Source organism: Diachasma alloeum, unplaced genomic scaffold (genome assembly GCF_001412515.2).
Source record: "Diachasma alloeum isolate Michigan unplaced genomic scaffold, Dall2.0 Dall_scaffold_00200, whole genome shotgun sequence".
NCBI lineage: Eukaryota > Metazoa > Arthropoda > Insecta > Hymenoptera > Braconidae > Diachasma > Diachasma alloeum.
In genome coordinates, this window is record NW_021680365.1 from 994,395 (window position 1) to 1,008,739 (window position 14,345).

General features: G+C 33.8%; 2 protein-coding genes across 2 annotated transcripts; one reads left to right on the plus strand and one right to left on the minus strand.

Annotated features, from left to right (window-relative positions):
* Positions 1–9,123: 9,123 nt before the first annotated feature.
* LOC107035743 lies at positions 9,124–11,279 on the plus strand. The gene is made up of 3 exons (XM_015253310.1): positions 9,124–9,333; positions 10,393–10,536; positions 11,138–11,279. Exons 1-3 carry the CDS (start codon positions 9,187–9,189, stop codon positions 11,204–11,206), a joined length of 360 nt encoding a protein of 119 aa, XP_015108796.1. The 5' UTR covers positions 9,124–9,186; the 3' UTR covers positions 11,207–11,279.
* A 178-nt stretch (positions 11,280–11,457) lies between these two features.
* Positions 11,458–14,345, minus strand: LOC107035742 (trafficking protein particle complex subunit 5). Its single transcript, XM_015253309.2, has 3 exons — positions 14,075–14,345; positions 12,712–13,021; positions 11,458–11,614 (listed from the first exon to the last, which is right to left on the minus strand). Exons 1-3 carry the CDS (start codon positions 14,245–14,247, stop codon positions 11,516–11,518), a joined length of 582 nt encoding a protein of 193 aa, XP_015108795.1. The 5' UTR covers positions 14,248–14,345; the 3' UTR covers positions 11,458–11,515.

Here is a 14,345-nt window from a genome sequence, read left to right on the forward strand (position 1 = left end):
TGTTGACAGATTCGATGAAAATTGTTGACAGGATCCACCAGGAGCGAGCCAGAACAAAAGAACTGGAGGAGCGTCTAATTGCGATGGAGGACCGACTCTCGTTAAAAACCGAATCATCGAGAAATATTGAGGTGAGGGAAGTAAATTTTATCACCAAAGTAATTGCACCCCAGCCCTCATCACCGGGCGCATCATTAAAATACCGTAGGCGATTCCGGTTTTTATTCTGTATCAAGAAATCCTTTGAAAATATGGAGATTTCGAGTGAAGCGAATATTGCTGGATTAACTTATTCATTATCGGCTAAATGTCAATCATTTCTGTTCAGGTTCATAAAATAGGAAGAAATGAGAGCGAAAATTCTGAACTCAGGATATTGGGGAAGTCCACGGACTTGCCGTCTCTCTGCCCCTCTTGTTGCAAAAAATTTCAACAAAGTAATGCTGATGATCCTATTGTTTTCATTACGAAGTGAGTTTTTTTAATTTCTCTCTGCGTCCAGAGGAGTAACACATTTGAGTCAAATGAAATGATTAAAGTAGTATGGATAAACTCCAGTTGAGTCATTGAGTGTAACGACGAAAAAGAAATTTAACTGGCAAAAAAAATTATTGATCATTGAGAATTTTTCCCATGAATTCTAATTTTAAGGAGTGTGAGTAATTGATCCATCGAATTCTTTCTTCCGTCATGTTTTTAAGTAATAGTTTAAATAATAATGAAACATTGAGGCCTTTCATTGTGCCCTTTTTCCCGTCAGATCCGGTATTCTTTTTTTCAATTAATTGATTATAATCATTCTCATTGCAAAAAGCAATACGACCAATGGAAATCATAAGTCCCAATTTATCAGCTGTTAAATTTTCATATTACAATAAATAATTTGCTCATGTTTCAATTCCTAAGCTTACTGAATAAGATTTTAATCATAATTACAATTCAATTCCTTCTAGAACACACTTTAGAGTGTGAATTTCTGGAATTCAATGTTTGTTGATACTCTGGTAAAAGTGCGTGCCCACACTGTTATCAATTTTTAGTTAGTTCACACGGTAATTCAATTAATCTGTTGTTCATCTCATCAATATAATTCCGTGCTCAGAATATTGTCATCTCGTGTTTTCAGGACCAAATTAAAAATTAAAAATTCATTTGGAATATTGAGTCACAGCATCTTTTTATTCATATCAGAAATTTTGTATTTAGATATTAATATTATTTGTTCAAAGTGGAAAAATCGATCATCATTTTCACTATATTGCATTCAGATTCTCCTATCCTTAACGTCAAAAATTTGAGATAATCTCATAATTCTAGCTATTAATTCTAATCAACTTTGTTCGAAGAAAACCTTCGGAAACGCAATATTAAGAAAGTAGAATTATTCTATTTTCCTCTGACCTAAATGATTTGGACAATTATAATTCGTTCATTCATGTTTCATAGAATGGTATTCAATTCTCTCTTGTTTGTTATGCGGGCTTCATGAAAATTCGGGGTAAGACGATTGTACTCATGAAAACCGCCTTACTCTCTCCATTCGTCCGTGCTTTTATAAAAAGAAAAATTTAACATAAAATTTTCATTCTTTTTTCTTCTGATTTTTTTAGATTTTTTGTCAATTTCAATCTTCTCTCTAATCTCGAAAAAATCATTTTCTCATCAGACTCTATTATTTTACCACTTTTGAATTACTTATTATCAGTAATACTAGACTGTCATTTGAGCACGTTTTTATTCATATCAACTTCCGTTTAGAATTTAATTCAAATTTTAATCTTCAAAATTAAAGTTATGTTTATACAACTTTAAATCGCAGCAACGAACGATCAATCATAATGTATCATCAATTATCGCAAATCATTATTTTTTCTTTCTAATTAATAATTATTAACAACTATAAAACAACTATAAATAATAATTAAAGATGAACCAATTGATTACGTACAAATAATTATCGCAATGTATTATGACTCATTGATAATAATGAATTCATAATAGTCATTATGCTAAAATACATTAACACAACGTCAACGTCTTTAATCCTTCACCAAAAATAACAGAACCGAATTGAGTAATTTGACAAAAGACATGGAGGAATTACGCGATGGTCTAGCAAGCCGCGAGAAAGCATGGGAAGGAATGATGGAGAGGGAGCAGAGTTACTGTACACAATTGACGCGCCTTGCGCAAGAAGTAATCACTGTTAATCAACTCGCTGAAAATCGTGGCAATGATCTAGAGACTCTCGCCAGGATTCTCGAGGTAATTTTAACGCCAGAAGCGTTTAATCTTCTCATTAATGTCAGATAATGATGTAAACTGTTGAATTAATGAGGAGCGTGATGGCGAAGTGAAGGCAGCGCAGAAGGAAATACTGGGATTGAAAAAATTGGTAGCTAAATACGAGAAACGTAATAGGTGAGTAATTATGGTTTCAGTGGTGTTCGGGTTTCAATGGGAGCCATTTATTAATGGACCTTTAAATTGTGGAGGTTTGTCATTAATTTCGAGGAATTCAACTTGAGAGCCATTTTGTGGGAGAAAGTATCAATTAATTAGATTTTTTAACGGATAGATTTAAAAAATTTGCTTCAGAATTTTTCTTCATTTTTTTCTGCGAAATTTTGTCATGAGGAATCAATCGAATTTCATGAATTTTCTCATGGATCCAGAGTTTAATGAGTTCTATTCATCGACACCATTTAAAATTCAATTTTCATACGGATCCGAAAAAATTACGATTTTTCCAAAAATCTATTTTTCATAGATCACCCAAAAAATTGTCATCAAAATGGGATTAGTCATGGCTCAAAAAATTGATAACAATACCCACTTGATTCTATCAGAATATGATGGGGGTCGCACAATTCGTTGTTGAGTGACAGCACATTGTTTATGCGATTTGAAAGAGAAGATCGGTTTTTTCATGATTACTGAAAGAATCATTAGTGATAGCAATGAAATCAGAAAGTAATTAATTAATTCGATTTTTTAACGGATAGATTAAAAAAAATTTGCTTCAGAATTTTTCTTCATTTTTTTCTGCGAAATTTTGTTATGAGGAATCAATCGAATTTCATGAATTTTTTCATGGATACAGCGTTTAATGAGCTCAATTTTCATACGGATCCGAAAAAATTGCGATTTTTCCAAAAATCTATTTTTCAAAGATCACCCAAAAAATTGTCATCAAAATCATGGCTCAAAGTCATCAAAGTCATGGCTCAAAAAATTGATAACAATACCCGCTTGATTCTATCAGAATATGATGGGGTCGCACAATTCGTTGTTGAGTGAGAGCACATTGTTTATGGGATTTGAAAGAGAAGATCGGTTTTTTCATGATTATTACTGAAAGAATCATGAGTGATAGCAATGAAATCAGGGCTTGAAAAGTATATTTCAATGCCTTCTTAATCAAGTTGAAAAATGGTGAGAACAGCATCATTGCTTATCAAATTACACAATATCGTCATGAGCTTTTTATATCAAAATCTCTATCTCTATTAAACTCAGGCACTAGTCTATTATGTTGAATACTTATTCATATTGATTCATGGTCCCGACTAACTTCTGACAGAACCTGGGTTAAACTCTGGCTAAATCCTGAATAAACCCTGATTAAATCCCGGCTATACACTGATTAAACCTTGATTGAACCTTGATTAAACCCGGACTGAAAACGAATTCGAGTCTTGAGCGGGTCTGAATGTAGAATTATTTGACAGAACGAAATAATACACAAAATTTTGATGACATTTCAATTGATGATAATACTATGACATGAACAAATAGAAGAAGAGATCAAGTTATACAATACCATCATGAGCTTTTCATATCAAAATCCCTACCTCTTTCAAACTCAGGCACTAGTTTTCTCTCCATGTAGCTTTACAATCGCCTGGAAAACAATAGTGCCTTGTTTATAGAGCCCTGGAACAACCCAAAGTGGAGAATGCAATACCAGAGATTAATGAACGTGACCATAAGTGGATCGAGACTATTATGGGACAAGTATCTACTCCCAGAGGTCGACAGAAGGCAAAGGGAAGCCATTATTCAACACCGCGGAGTGCTCAAAATTCTGCACGAGAAGATAATAAATAATTCTTGAGACAAAACTAGAAAAACATTGTTCATTCAATTGAAAATGCCTGTAATTCCAGCCCTTTTATATTGGATGGATTGAGTGAAACTTCAAGCGAAAACTGATATTGCGGAATTCCAATCATCTCTCATTAAACCTGTGGAATTGTTGTGCGATATCAATTTCATAGGCAGGATCGAGAATTCAATTTCCCCCCGATGGCCAGTTTTAAGTGTTCTTCCCACTTTGTGTACATATAAAAGTTTCGGTAAGTTATGAGAATAGTTCTCGAAGTCGAACGAGCCACTCGCAGCTGAAGTCAAGGGGTAGTAATAAATTTTTGTCTTTGTAATTCAAAATACATCTTCTTTGATCCCATGAAAACTCTCCCAATTGGGTAGAAATCCATAAAATTTGATGTCTTGCATTCATGGAGGAATGATACATTAGAGAAAGCATAGTTGGGTGAGTATGATGAGGATAAAAGAGGATACTATTCGATGAAGCAGAATTTATAATTTCATAGGATATAATGTGATAAAACTGAATACGGTTCAATTGATAAAATAGACGCGTATGAAATTCTGTGACTGCGAATCATAAATTGGTACAAAGAACTTATTTTGGCTGGATTAATTGAATGCAGAATTGGAAAAAGTGAATTTGAAAAAAATCGTAATTATTCAGCGTCAGTAAACTTATATTTTGCACAGAATTGCGATGTTTTCAAATATTCGTTGTTTATAAATAAATAATTCAAATTGTTTAAACTTTCGGAAAACTCATTTTTTAAACAATCATGATTATTCAGCGTCATTAAAATTTCATTTTGCACAGAATTATGATTTTTTTAAACATTCGTTGTTTATAAGTAAAAAATTGAAATTGTTTAAACTTTTGGAAACCTTATTTTTTAGGCATGAAATCAATTTTTGGTAAAATTTGAAATATGAATGTATTTGTTACAATTCCGAACAACTCATTTTTTTTGGTGGAAAATAAATTGTTTATAAATTATTTGAAAAATACTCATAAGTCTAAAAAAATGAAATTTTCAAATCATTTCATCAATTTTCCTTCAAAAGTAAACTTTCTATTTTTTTCAGATTTTTAAAATGTAAACAATAAAATCATTGCAAAATGTCATTGGAATCTTAGGGTCAAATGGGGCTCAAATGAAAGCTCTATTCGACTACAAAAGTAGAAAATCATTTCACTGGAGAAAAAAATAGCCAAAGTACTTGGATATCCTCAAAGTACACCATCCGCGAAAATAATCACATAAAATGAGAAACCGATGTTGAACGGCATTTACCAACACCGGGACTCCTGCGAAAAATAGATAGGGATTCTTCCCGCGGATTTGAATAATCTCCACTTTCCGTATTCAAACTGAACAAAAAAAACCATCAGATCCACATCGGAGAAAATAAACCCAATGGAACCGGATCCTCTGTAACCGAATTTCCTTTCTCATCATTATTCCAAGCGCTCGCTATCCATATTTATGGGAGCTCTCCTGATGAGAGTACATCTGAGGCAGTGTCAGATATCCAAATGCACGGAAAGACGGAAAATGAGAATGAAGCCATCAATTCTTGAAGGTTACTTAATAATTCGCTCAGTACTAATTAAAATTCCACTCATCAAAAATGGAGAAAATGATAATCTCATTACACCTCCAATAATGAGCCAATGGATAAACCCTTTCATTTCCCAAATCCCAGCAAAATTTGATCATTAATTTAATTAAAAGCGGAAGAACTCGAGGACCGAATGAAAATTTTTCGTAATTCCCTTTGATCATCGCGATGAATGAATATATGCGCATCCACAGAATGTGCCTATCAGATGTCAATCCCCGAGACGTATCCCAAAATTCAATATTATTTCATCGTGCATGCTATTCCGGAATACCACTTCACGTTCCGGTCAACGCTTATGAATAAATATTCGGGTTTTTCGATCACAGAAAATGTATAGAAAAGTAAACCACATCTCGGGGTGCGTAAACATTGAGTTTGTTTAGAACTCATTCAAAGAGAACTGATTGATTTCTACAATTTCTCGTCTTTATTTCGGGACGTATGGATTTCCATTCCACTTTTATTGGAAATTTTATTACAGTCGAGGCTTTACATAAGATACCTCTCTATGAGATACCTCGAGCTCCGAGCGCTCGAGGCCTACCCCCCACTCTCGGCACGTTTATCGCCTCCCGAATGTTCAGTTCCGTGGGGTTCTTATAAGATACCTATGGCCTCGATCATTTTCCAACGGGAAAAGAGTGATTACAAGGGTCAAACGGAGTTAAGGGTCAAACGGGAGGGACGAACGAAGTGATCATAAGGGTCAAATGACCTTAAGGGTCAAGAGTTCAAACGTGAGAGTCAAGTGAAGTAATCAGAAGGGTTAAACGATCCCAAGGGTCACCTCTTTTCTTCGACGCTGTAATTATTAACATGATGACGCAGAATTATCTCAATAGAATAAAGCCTAATTAAAATTCAATTAATTTATGTACTTTCAATAATTGGTACTTCCGCTGTCCAGAAGTGATTATTCTCAAGTCCCCCAACAATCCCCCAACATCTGCTGCCATTCTATCACGCGGGGTTATGTTCAGAGACAAAAGGGAACGCGGACTATACGAATTCAAAACATTAAACTCGTATAAATTGATTAGTTATCAATATCCATTCAGCAAAGATGAATATTCCATAGAATTCGGGCGCCACGAGCGAGGTATCTTATTTCAAACCGCTGATCCTTATTTTTCTCCTCTCTACAAGCGCGCGTAGTGGGGGTGTACGGATTCCCGGAATCCCGCTCTCCTACTGTTCTTGAGGTATCTTATACAAAGCTTTGACGGTATTTTTTGGTCGATTATATTGAAGAATTCCGCTGCTTCACTGGGCGTTTTTATTTTCATGGAAAATGCTCATGAGAGACTATTTTATAGACAACATTAGGTGAATTTTATCTTTCCATAGAACTTTTTTCATTGAAACGTTTTCTACAGGAATTCATTGACGAATTTTCTTTTTTCCCTTCTATTTTTCTTGTGTTTTCAATTAAAATATCAAACAAAAAACTGAGAAAATTTGAGTTGAGGAATTTCTATACAAAATGTTTCAGTATAGTTGTATAAAATTAGCGAGATCTATTGATTTTTCCTATAGAATATTTTCTAGAATTATTGAAAAAAAGACGCGTAGAAGCTGCAGAATTTTTCAATTCCAGAGGCGAATTCGACATGTTTTTGCATAAATTTTTTTTACGCTGTGCTTATGGATAAATAGTCGACTTTTTCAACGGCGAAAAATTGTACAGCAAAGTAAACCACATCTCGTTGGTATGTAAACGTCGATCTTGTTTGCAACTCTTCAAAAGAGAAATCCATGATTTCTACCATTTTTTGACTAAATTTCTGCACATGTCATTGTTTGTCCAATCCTGTGAGCTCTCCATAGTTCGCAGAAGAGTCAATATTGGGGAAAATAGTGTTCGTCGGGGCGATGGAAAGACCTTTCAGACTACACACCGCAACAATGATTAAAGAGCACTTTCGGTCTACCCACGTGCGTGCACGTTCTGAAAGCCCTGAAAATCCTTTCAAGCATAATTAATCATCGAACAAAAAATGGAGAGATTAACGAAAAAAATTATCCTTTTATGGAGATAATGAATGGGTATTGAAATGAGTGGAGTAATCGGTAATGACCGCGTGCACCCGGAGAATAGTGTGATTAAATGCTCACACTTGAGTTCCATTCGCACTTTTATTCCCGTCAAATGAATAATTTTTAAACGTGGAGAAAAAAATCCTGAAAACATTACGTGACACAATTAACGTTAAAGTGATGCGAAATGCTCTTTCGGGAATTTTGACGTGAAAACTCGGAAAAAATCAGGAGTGAAAAATGATTTTTCCCTCTGAAGGGCCTACAAGAAAAGCTAGTGACAGGATGGGAAGAATCGAGAGGGGGCTGAGGAAGGCAGAAGAATTTTTTCGCCTTCTGACGATTCTGATGATAATGAAACCCTCGGAGGGACCAGAAATGTCGAAATAAAAAATTTTTTTTTTCACCTGGGACCAAAGTGTCAGATCTTGGATTTTTCGCGGAGGAAAGTCGACTTTCGCCAATATCGAATTTTTTAGCCGGGTGAACGTTGATTCCAACTATTTAAGCGACGGGCTATTCAAAACTCTCAAAAGCGTGTGGAAAAAGTGAAAACTGAAAAAAAAATTTTCACCCGGAGCCAAAGGGCCAGATTTTCGATTTTTCCCGGAAGAAAGTCGACTTTCGCCAAAATCGAATATTTTCGGCAAGTGATTGCTGATTCTGTGTTTATTGGCCCCTCTAATGCCAATGAAACCCTTAAAGGCGCCCGAAATGTCGAAATAAAAAAATTTTTCTTCACCCGGGGCTAAAGTGTCGGATCTCGGATTTTTTCGGGGGGAAAGTCGACGTTCGCCAAAATCGAATTTCTTCACCTAGTGAATATTGATTCTTAATTACCACGTCGTTAGTTTTTTTAATTTACTAATCAATTGAGTAATCCTTCAACACTGATAAATGCATTACATTCATCTGCTAACGAATTACAAGTGATTTACCATCGTCATTTGTTTATGAATAATAGTGTCCGGCTGACAACCTATTGCTCCAGTTCGATTCAGTTTGTAATGCCGCTTGAAATGATAATAATCTCGCTATCTCTCAACGTGTCGCTGCACCAGAAAATTCGATTGGTAAGACTTTTTCAGAGGACATCAGCAATTATCAAACCCTGTTAACAGATTTCTAACATTTTATAACAGATGTGCGATCTGCTATCGATAGAAATCCAATACAATTTTTTGTCGAATCCGCTACATTTGTTTATAAAATTTATTATGTGCCCAATTGTCGAGGTGATCTGCAATGGGTAATATAACAATTCAGCAATCTTCTTAACATGAGAGCAAGTGCCCACGGAAACCTTCTCTATCGACTGACTGCACCCCTAAATGGTTCTCAACCATTCCACAATCGCCGAGAGCTTTTCAAAATATTGGAGCATTCGGATCTCCATCAGCTGAGCCAGTGAAAATGTCGGGTCGTGAAGTGTTCGATATTTCTCCGGTTCAGAGGAAAATCCTCGAGGAAAAGCAGAAAAGAGCTACTGCCCTTCGTCATGACTATCTGAAGCAGAGATTGAATCCCTTTAGACATGCACTTGGAGTTGGAGGCACAGTCGTGAGTATCAAACATGGAGTTAACCTCAATGTTTCTTCTTATCGTTTACTTCCTCTAGATTCCTCCGAATATTTGCAATGAATATCCTCTCCAGTTGCTGGCGTGAAAATCGTCTCTATCGTTTTTTCAATTCATATTCATCAATTTGAATTTATTTCCTAGGGGAATCATTGCTCGAATGGAGTTATGTAACAATGTTAGGGCCATTATTGTTGATGTTTTAATTGTCAATGGAATATCACACGAAAACAGTTGATTGAAACACTTAGCGAAGTCGCTAGACAATTCTATTGGATTTCTATTGAACTGTCTATTAGTTTTTGGCCGATTCTATTGAAATGTTGAAGAGAAAATATTCTATAGAAAAAGTCAATGTAATTCGTTTTTTCTATGCAACTTATTCTATTGAGAAATTTTCTAATTTTTTCCATTCTGTGTTTCCTTTCATCCAGAAAATTATACAAAACACGTTAGATCATTTGAGCTGCGGAAATTTTATAGAAAATATCTCAATAGAATAAGTTGTATAGTTGGATTCATTCAAGTTAATGGGATATCACGCACGAAAAAATTGAATAGAAAAACTTTGCGAAGTCACTAGAATTCTATTGGATTTGTATTGAACTGTCTATTAGTTTTTGGCCGATTCTATTGAAATTTTATAGGAAATATCCTGTATAAAAGTCTATAGAATTTGATTTTTCTATGCAACTCATTCTATTGAGATATTTTCTAGGGAATTTCTTTGGCTCAAATTTTCGGTTCTTTTCATTTAATTTTTAGTTTCTTTTCATCAAGAAAATTAGACATAAAAACTTGGAAAATTTGAGTCGAGGAAATTCTATAGAAAATATCTCAATTGAATAAGTTGTATAGTTGAATTCAGTTAGAATCATTGGAGACAACGGGATGTCACGCACGAAAAAATTTAGTAGAAAACTTTCGAATTTTCTAGACAATATTTCATACTCGCTAGATTTAAATGTTGGAACTCGATCTCTTAACATTCCAATTGATAAAATGTATCGAATAACGAATTCCTTTTGGTTGTCACGGTAGGAAGACCCTGCTATCTTGCGCTTCCAAGCACATCGTGCCACAATATACGAGAGATTCAAACCAACTTGGGGGAACGCTGCTTTCCACTTCGCATGCACAGTTCTGCCCATGATCATTGGAATAATCTTCATAGGAGCTGATAAAGTGAGTAAATCTTTCCGTCCAACTCTTCAGTAGAAATGCTAAACAACTAGTGTTTAAAAAATTTGATGAATTTTCCAGAAACAAATCTTGAATTCAATTTAAGGCAAAAAGTCAGTGGAATTACATATTTCTCTGAAAATTCCTGTTCCATTTTTTTAGCAGCAGGAAATCGGAAATTCGCCAATAAATATTTACTCCCAAATTCCCTTGAATTTCTGGATTTTCAGGATTTTTTTAAAGGATTCCCTGAAAATTCTGAGGAGTCTAAAATTTAAGTTGCCTTTTCTCTTTATTTTCATGATTTTTCATTGATTTCCCGGTATAATTCACCTGAAATCTACAGTTCCCACGGATTTTCCATGAAATTGTGAATTTTTATTGAGAAAATTCCTTCAAATTTCAGTGGAAAATCTTTAACAGTATTTCAGGAATGAATATTTTATTTATTTTTATTCGTTATTTATCTCTAACGTTCTCCTTGGTCGAGACAATTCAACAATCTAAACAAACTTGTCCGATTCTTCTTTATAATTTCATCAGTGCTTTCACGATTCTCTAGTTCTAGTTCTCAACTAATTTTTTTCATTCTCCTCTTTCACAGAAGAGAACAGAGCGTCTGCGTCGCACCGGCCACGTCAGTTACTACGACAGAAACGATAAATTCTGTTGAACGCGTATAATCAATCCACTGTAGAGCTAATGTTAATATCAAATATTGGGGAATAAACGTTGAATGTACCTAAGTCATCTGCATTACACTGATTCTTCAAAAAATTGAATCTGAAAAAGTCATCAGTTTCTTTCTTCATGTCATGAAAGATTAGTTCACGATATTTTGCAATCAATTATCCCCTCCCCTTCCTATTTAAGAAAAAACTGCACTAAAAATACAGGATTGATGGGAGTTACATTGAAGACAGATCAAAATTTTGTACAATTTTATTATCTTCGGGACATTAATTAATTTTAATGATTAGTATCATCGATCATCGAGCTGCTTATCTCTAGCTATTACTGAATCATCTAGCTTCACCATGTATGTTGTGCCTTTGTGCCAGTGTGCAGTTACCTTCGCTGGCTAGAAATTCATAAAAGGGAAGAATAGAGAAAATTATTGCATAGACTCATAAGGATGTTTATCCGAAATTACAAGCATAAATTAATTTTGAATTTTTTACAATTGATGGACAGATTAATCTTCGCACTAGCGAGAATTTTAATTACTCTATACCTTCATGTTCATAAAAATTTTAATTCACCACCTCAAGTTGATCAGTCAGAAATTATATAAACAATATCCATCAAATATTTGTTATTTGGAATATTTTTTAACCATTGTCCTCTATTTCTATTTTTATCCTTGGAGTTCCTTGCATTGCATCTAACATTATTAATTTCCGAGGCAATTAATGTTTCTTAACCTCCACAAAAGGTAGTTTCGTGTGCCCTCCCATCAGGCCAACTGATTGAAAAACGAATAAACATTCTTGAATTTCTGGGTGAAAAATACCAGATACGTATTTTTTATTTCGATAAATAGGGCAAAATTTGTACTTCGAAACAAAAAATACGTATCTAATATTATCCATTGAATTTTCGTATTTTTTCATTATATTCAATGGAAAAAAAATCAGGCAAAACCTAAATTATTTTATGAATTACTCTATAACTATAATTACCAAATTGTTACAAAAAATGAAAAAATAGAAAAACAAATTTAAAAAAAAAACTAATAAACATCCTTGAAATTATGAATTCGTGAATTGTGAAAATTAATATAAATCTCCTTCTAGTTAACTATGCGATCATCACAAAGCAAGGCAAGTCTAAAACTCCGAAAAAAAAATTCCAATTAAAATTTTCTTCATTACGAATGCATCTGTTGACACAAAAAGAAAAGAAAAAAAATGACCCCCAAATGTAAAAAATTATGAATTTAACTAAATTAAATTGCAACTATTTCCAGTATTAATTTAATTCATCTAAATAATTACCTAAATTTATTAGAATAATTTCCCTGATAAAGAATGCACACAGCATTCGTAACATAAATTTCATTGGAAATTTTTTTTCGTAATATTAGTTTTTATTTGCTTTGTGGTGATCGTATACTTGACCAGGAGTTTTTGAAAAATGTTCAATGGAAACAATAGAGAAATGACAGAAAATTCTTACAAAGCCAGAGTCGCATAGAACGGCCTCGACGATTCCAGCAACGAATGAAGCACAGTTGAGACTGCCCTTGTCCTTAGGCACAGAAACGAATTTGTTGACCAATGACTCCTTCTCGATTATGTAGTAAGTTCTCTCATCGTCATTGGCATGCTCCAGCTTGTCGGCCTCACGACCGAATAGCGATTTCCATAGTGTGCTTTTTATGAACAAGAGGACATTCAGGAGTTTTATCTCTCGCTTTCCGCCCTTCTCTCGCATTATGAGGAGATCTGTCATTCTGTGTCCAACTTCTGCTCCTATTTCAGTTAATCTTCGGAATAAACGGATAGTCAAATGACCAAAATCAATAATCGTTGCATTTTTATAGTGAATTTGATCAAGAACAATTTGTGAAAAAATGTAAACTATCGAATTTTAATTTATTTATATTAATTCATTTTCTGAACATTCGCTCTTTGTGAATAAATCATAGAAGTTGTTCAAACTTTCAATCATATCTAATGTTTTCCATCGAATTTTGAGATTTTCGCATTGTATTCAATGAAACAAAAATCAGGCAGAACCCCAATTATTTTATGAATCACTATCTATAACTAGAATTACCAAAATGTTACAAACAACAAAAAAATGGAAAGCATTTTGAATTTTCGTATTTCATCATTATATTCAATTTAAAAAATTCATCCACACCAATAACGATTCTATGAAGTACGTTCTACAATCAGAATTGTCAAATTGTTACAAAAAATGAAAAAATATTGTAAAAACAAATTAAAAAAAAAAAAATTAAATGTTGGAAAGCATTTAAACCTTAATTTTTTTATATTATTTATTGCAACTGCTGGAATCCGTAATATTGGTTATTTTATGAATTGCTGTAACTAGAGTTTCCAAATTGTTACAAAAAATTAAAAAAAAAACATTGGAAAACCAAATTTTACAAAAAACAAGAAAATGTTGGAAAGCATTTTGAATTTTCGTATTTCATCATTATATTCAATGTAAAAAATTCATGCAAACCATTAACGATTCTATGAAGTACGCTCTACAATTAGAACTGGCAAATTGTTACAAAAAATGAAGAAATATTGCAAAAACAAATTTTCCCAAAAGCAACAAAATGTTGAGAAGCATTTGCACTTTGTTCTTTTTATATTATTTATTTAAACTGCTGTAATTCGTGACATGGGTTATTCTATGAGTCTCCCTCTCCAACTAGAATTTCCAGATCGTTGCAAAAAATAAAAAAACAGGAAAAACAAATTTTACAAAAAATAAAAAAATATTGGAAAGCATATGAACCTTGATTTGCTGTCCTTAATTCTACAGCTAATTGATTTATTTACTAATTAATTATTCTTACTTGTTTTGAAGCTCTGGCACAGTGTAAACTCGATTTTGACAGTACTGCACCAGTTCAGAAAACAACAGAGCATAACAACTGAGACTGACTTCCCCCTTTCCTTTACTCAATGATTTATCGAGGATGCTAGTTCGATTCCGCACAGCAGAAATTGTTATATTGTTTATATTCATCTTGAATCACGGTTAAAAAACCGAAAAACCCAACTGACAACTCGAACCACCTCGTTCCTCCCCTCATCAGCTGATCAGGTGGCGCCCTGCTCCGAAAC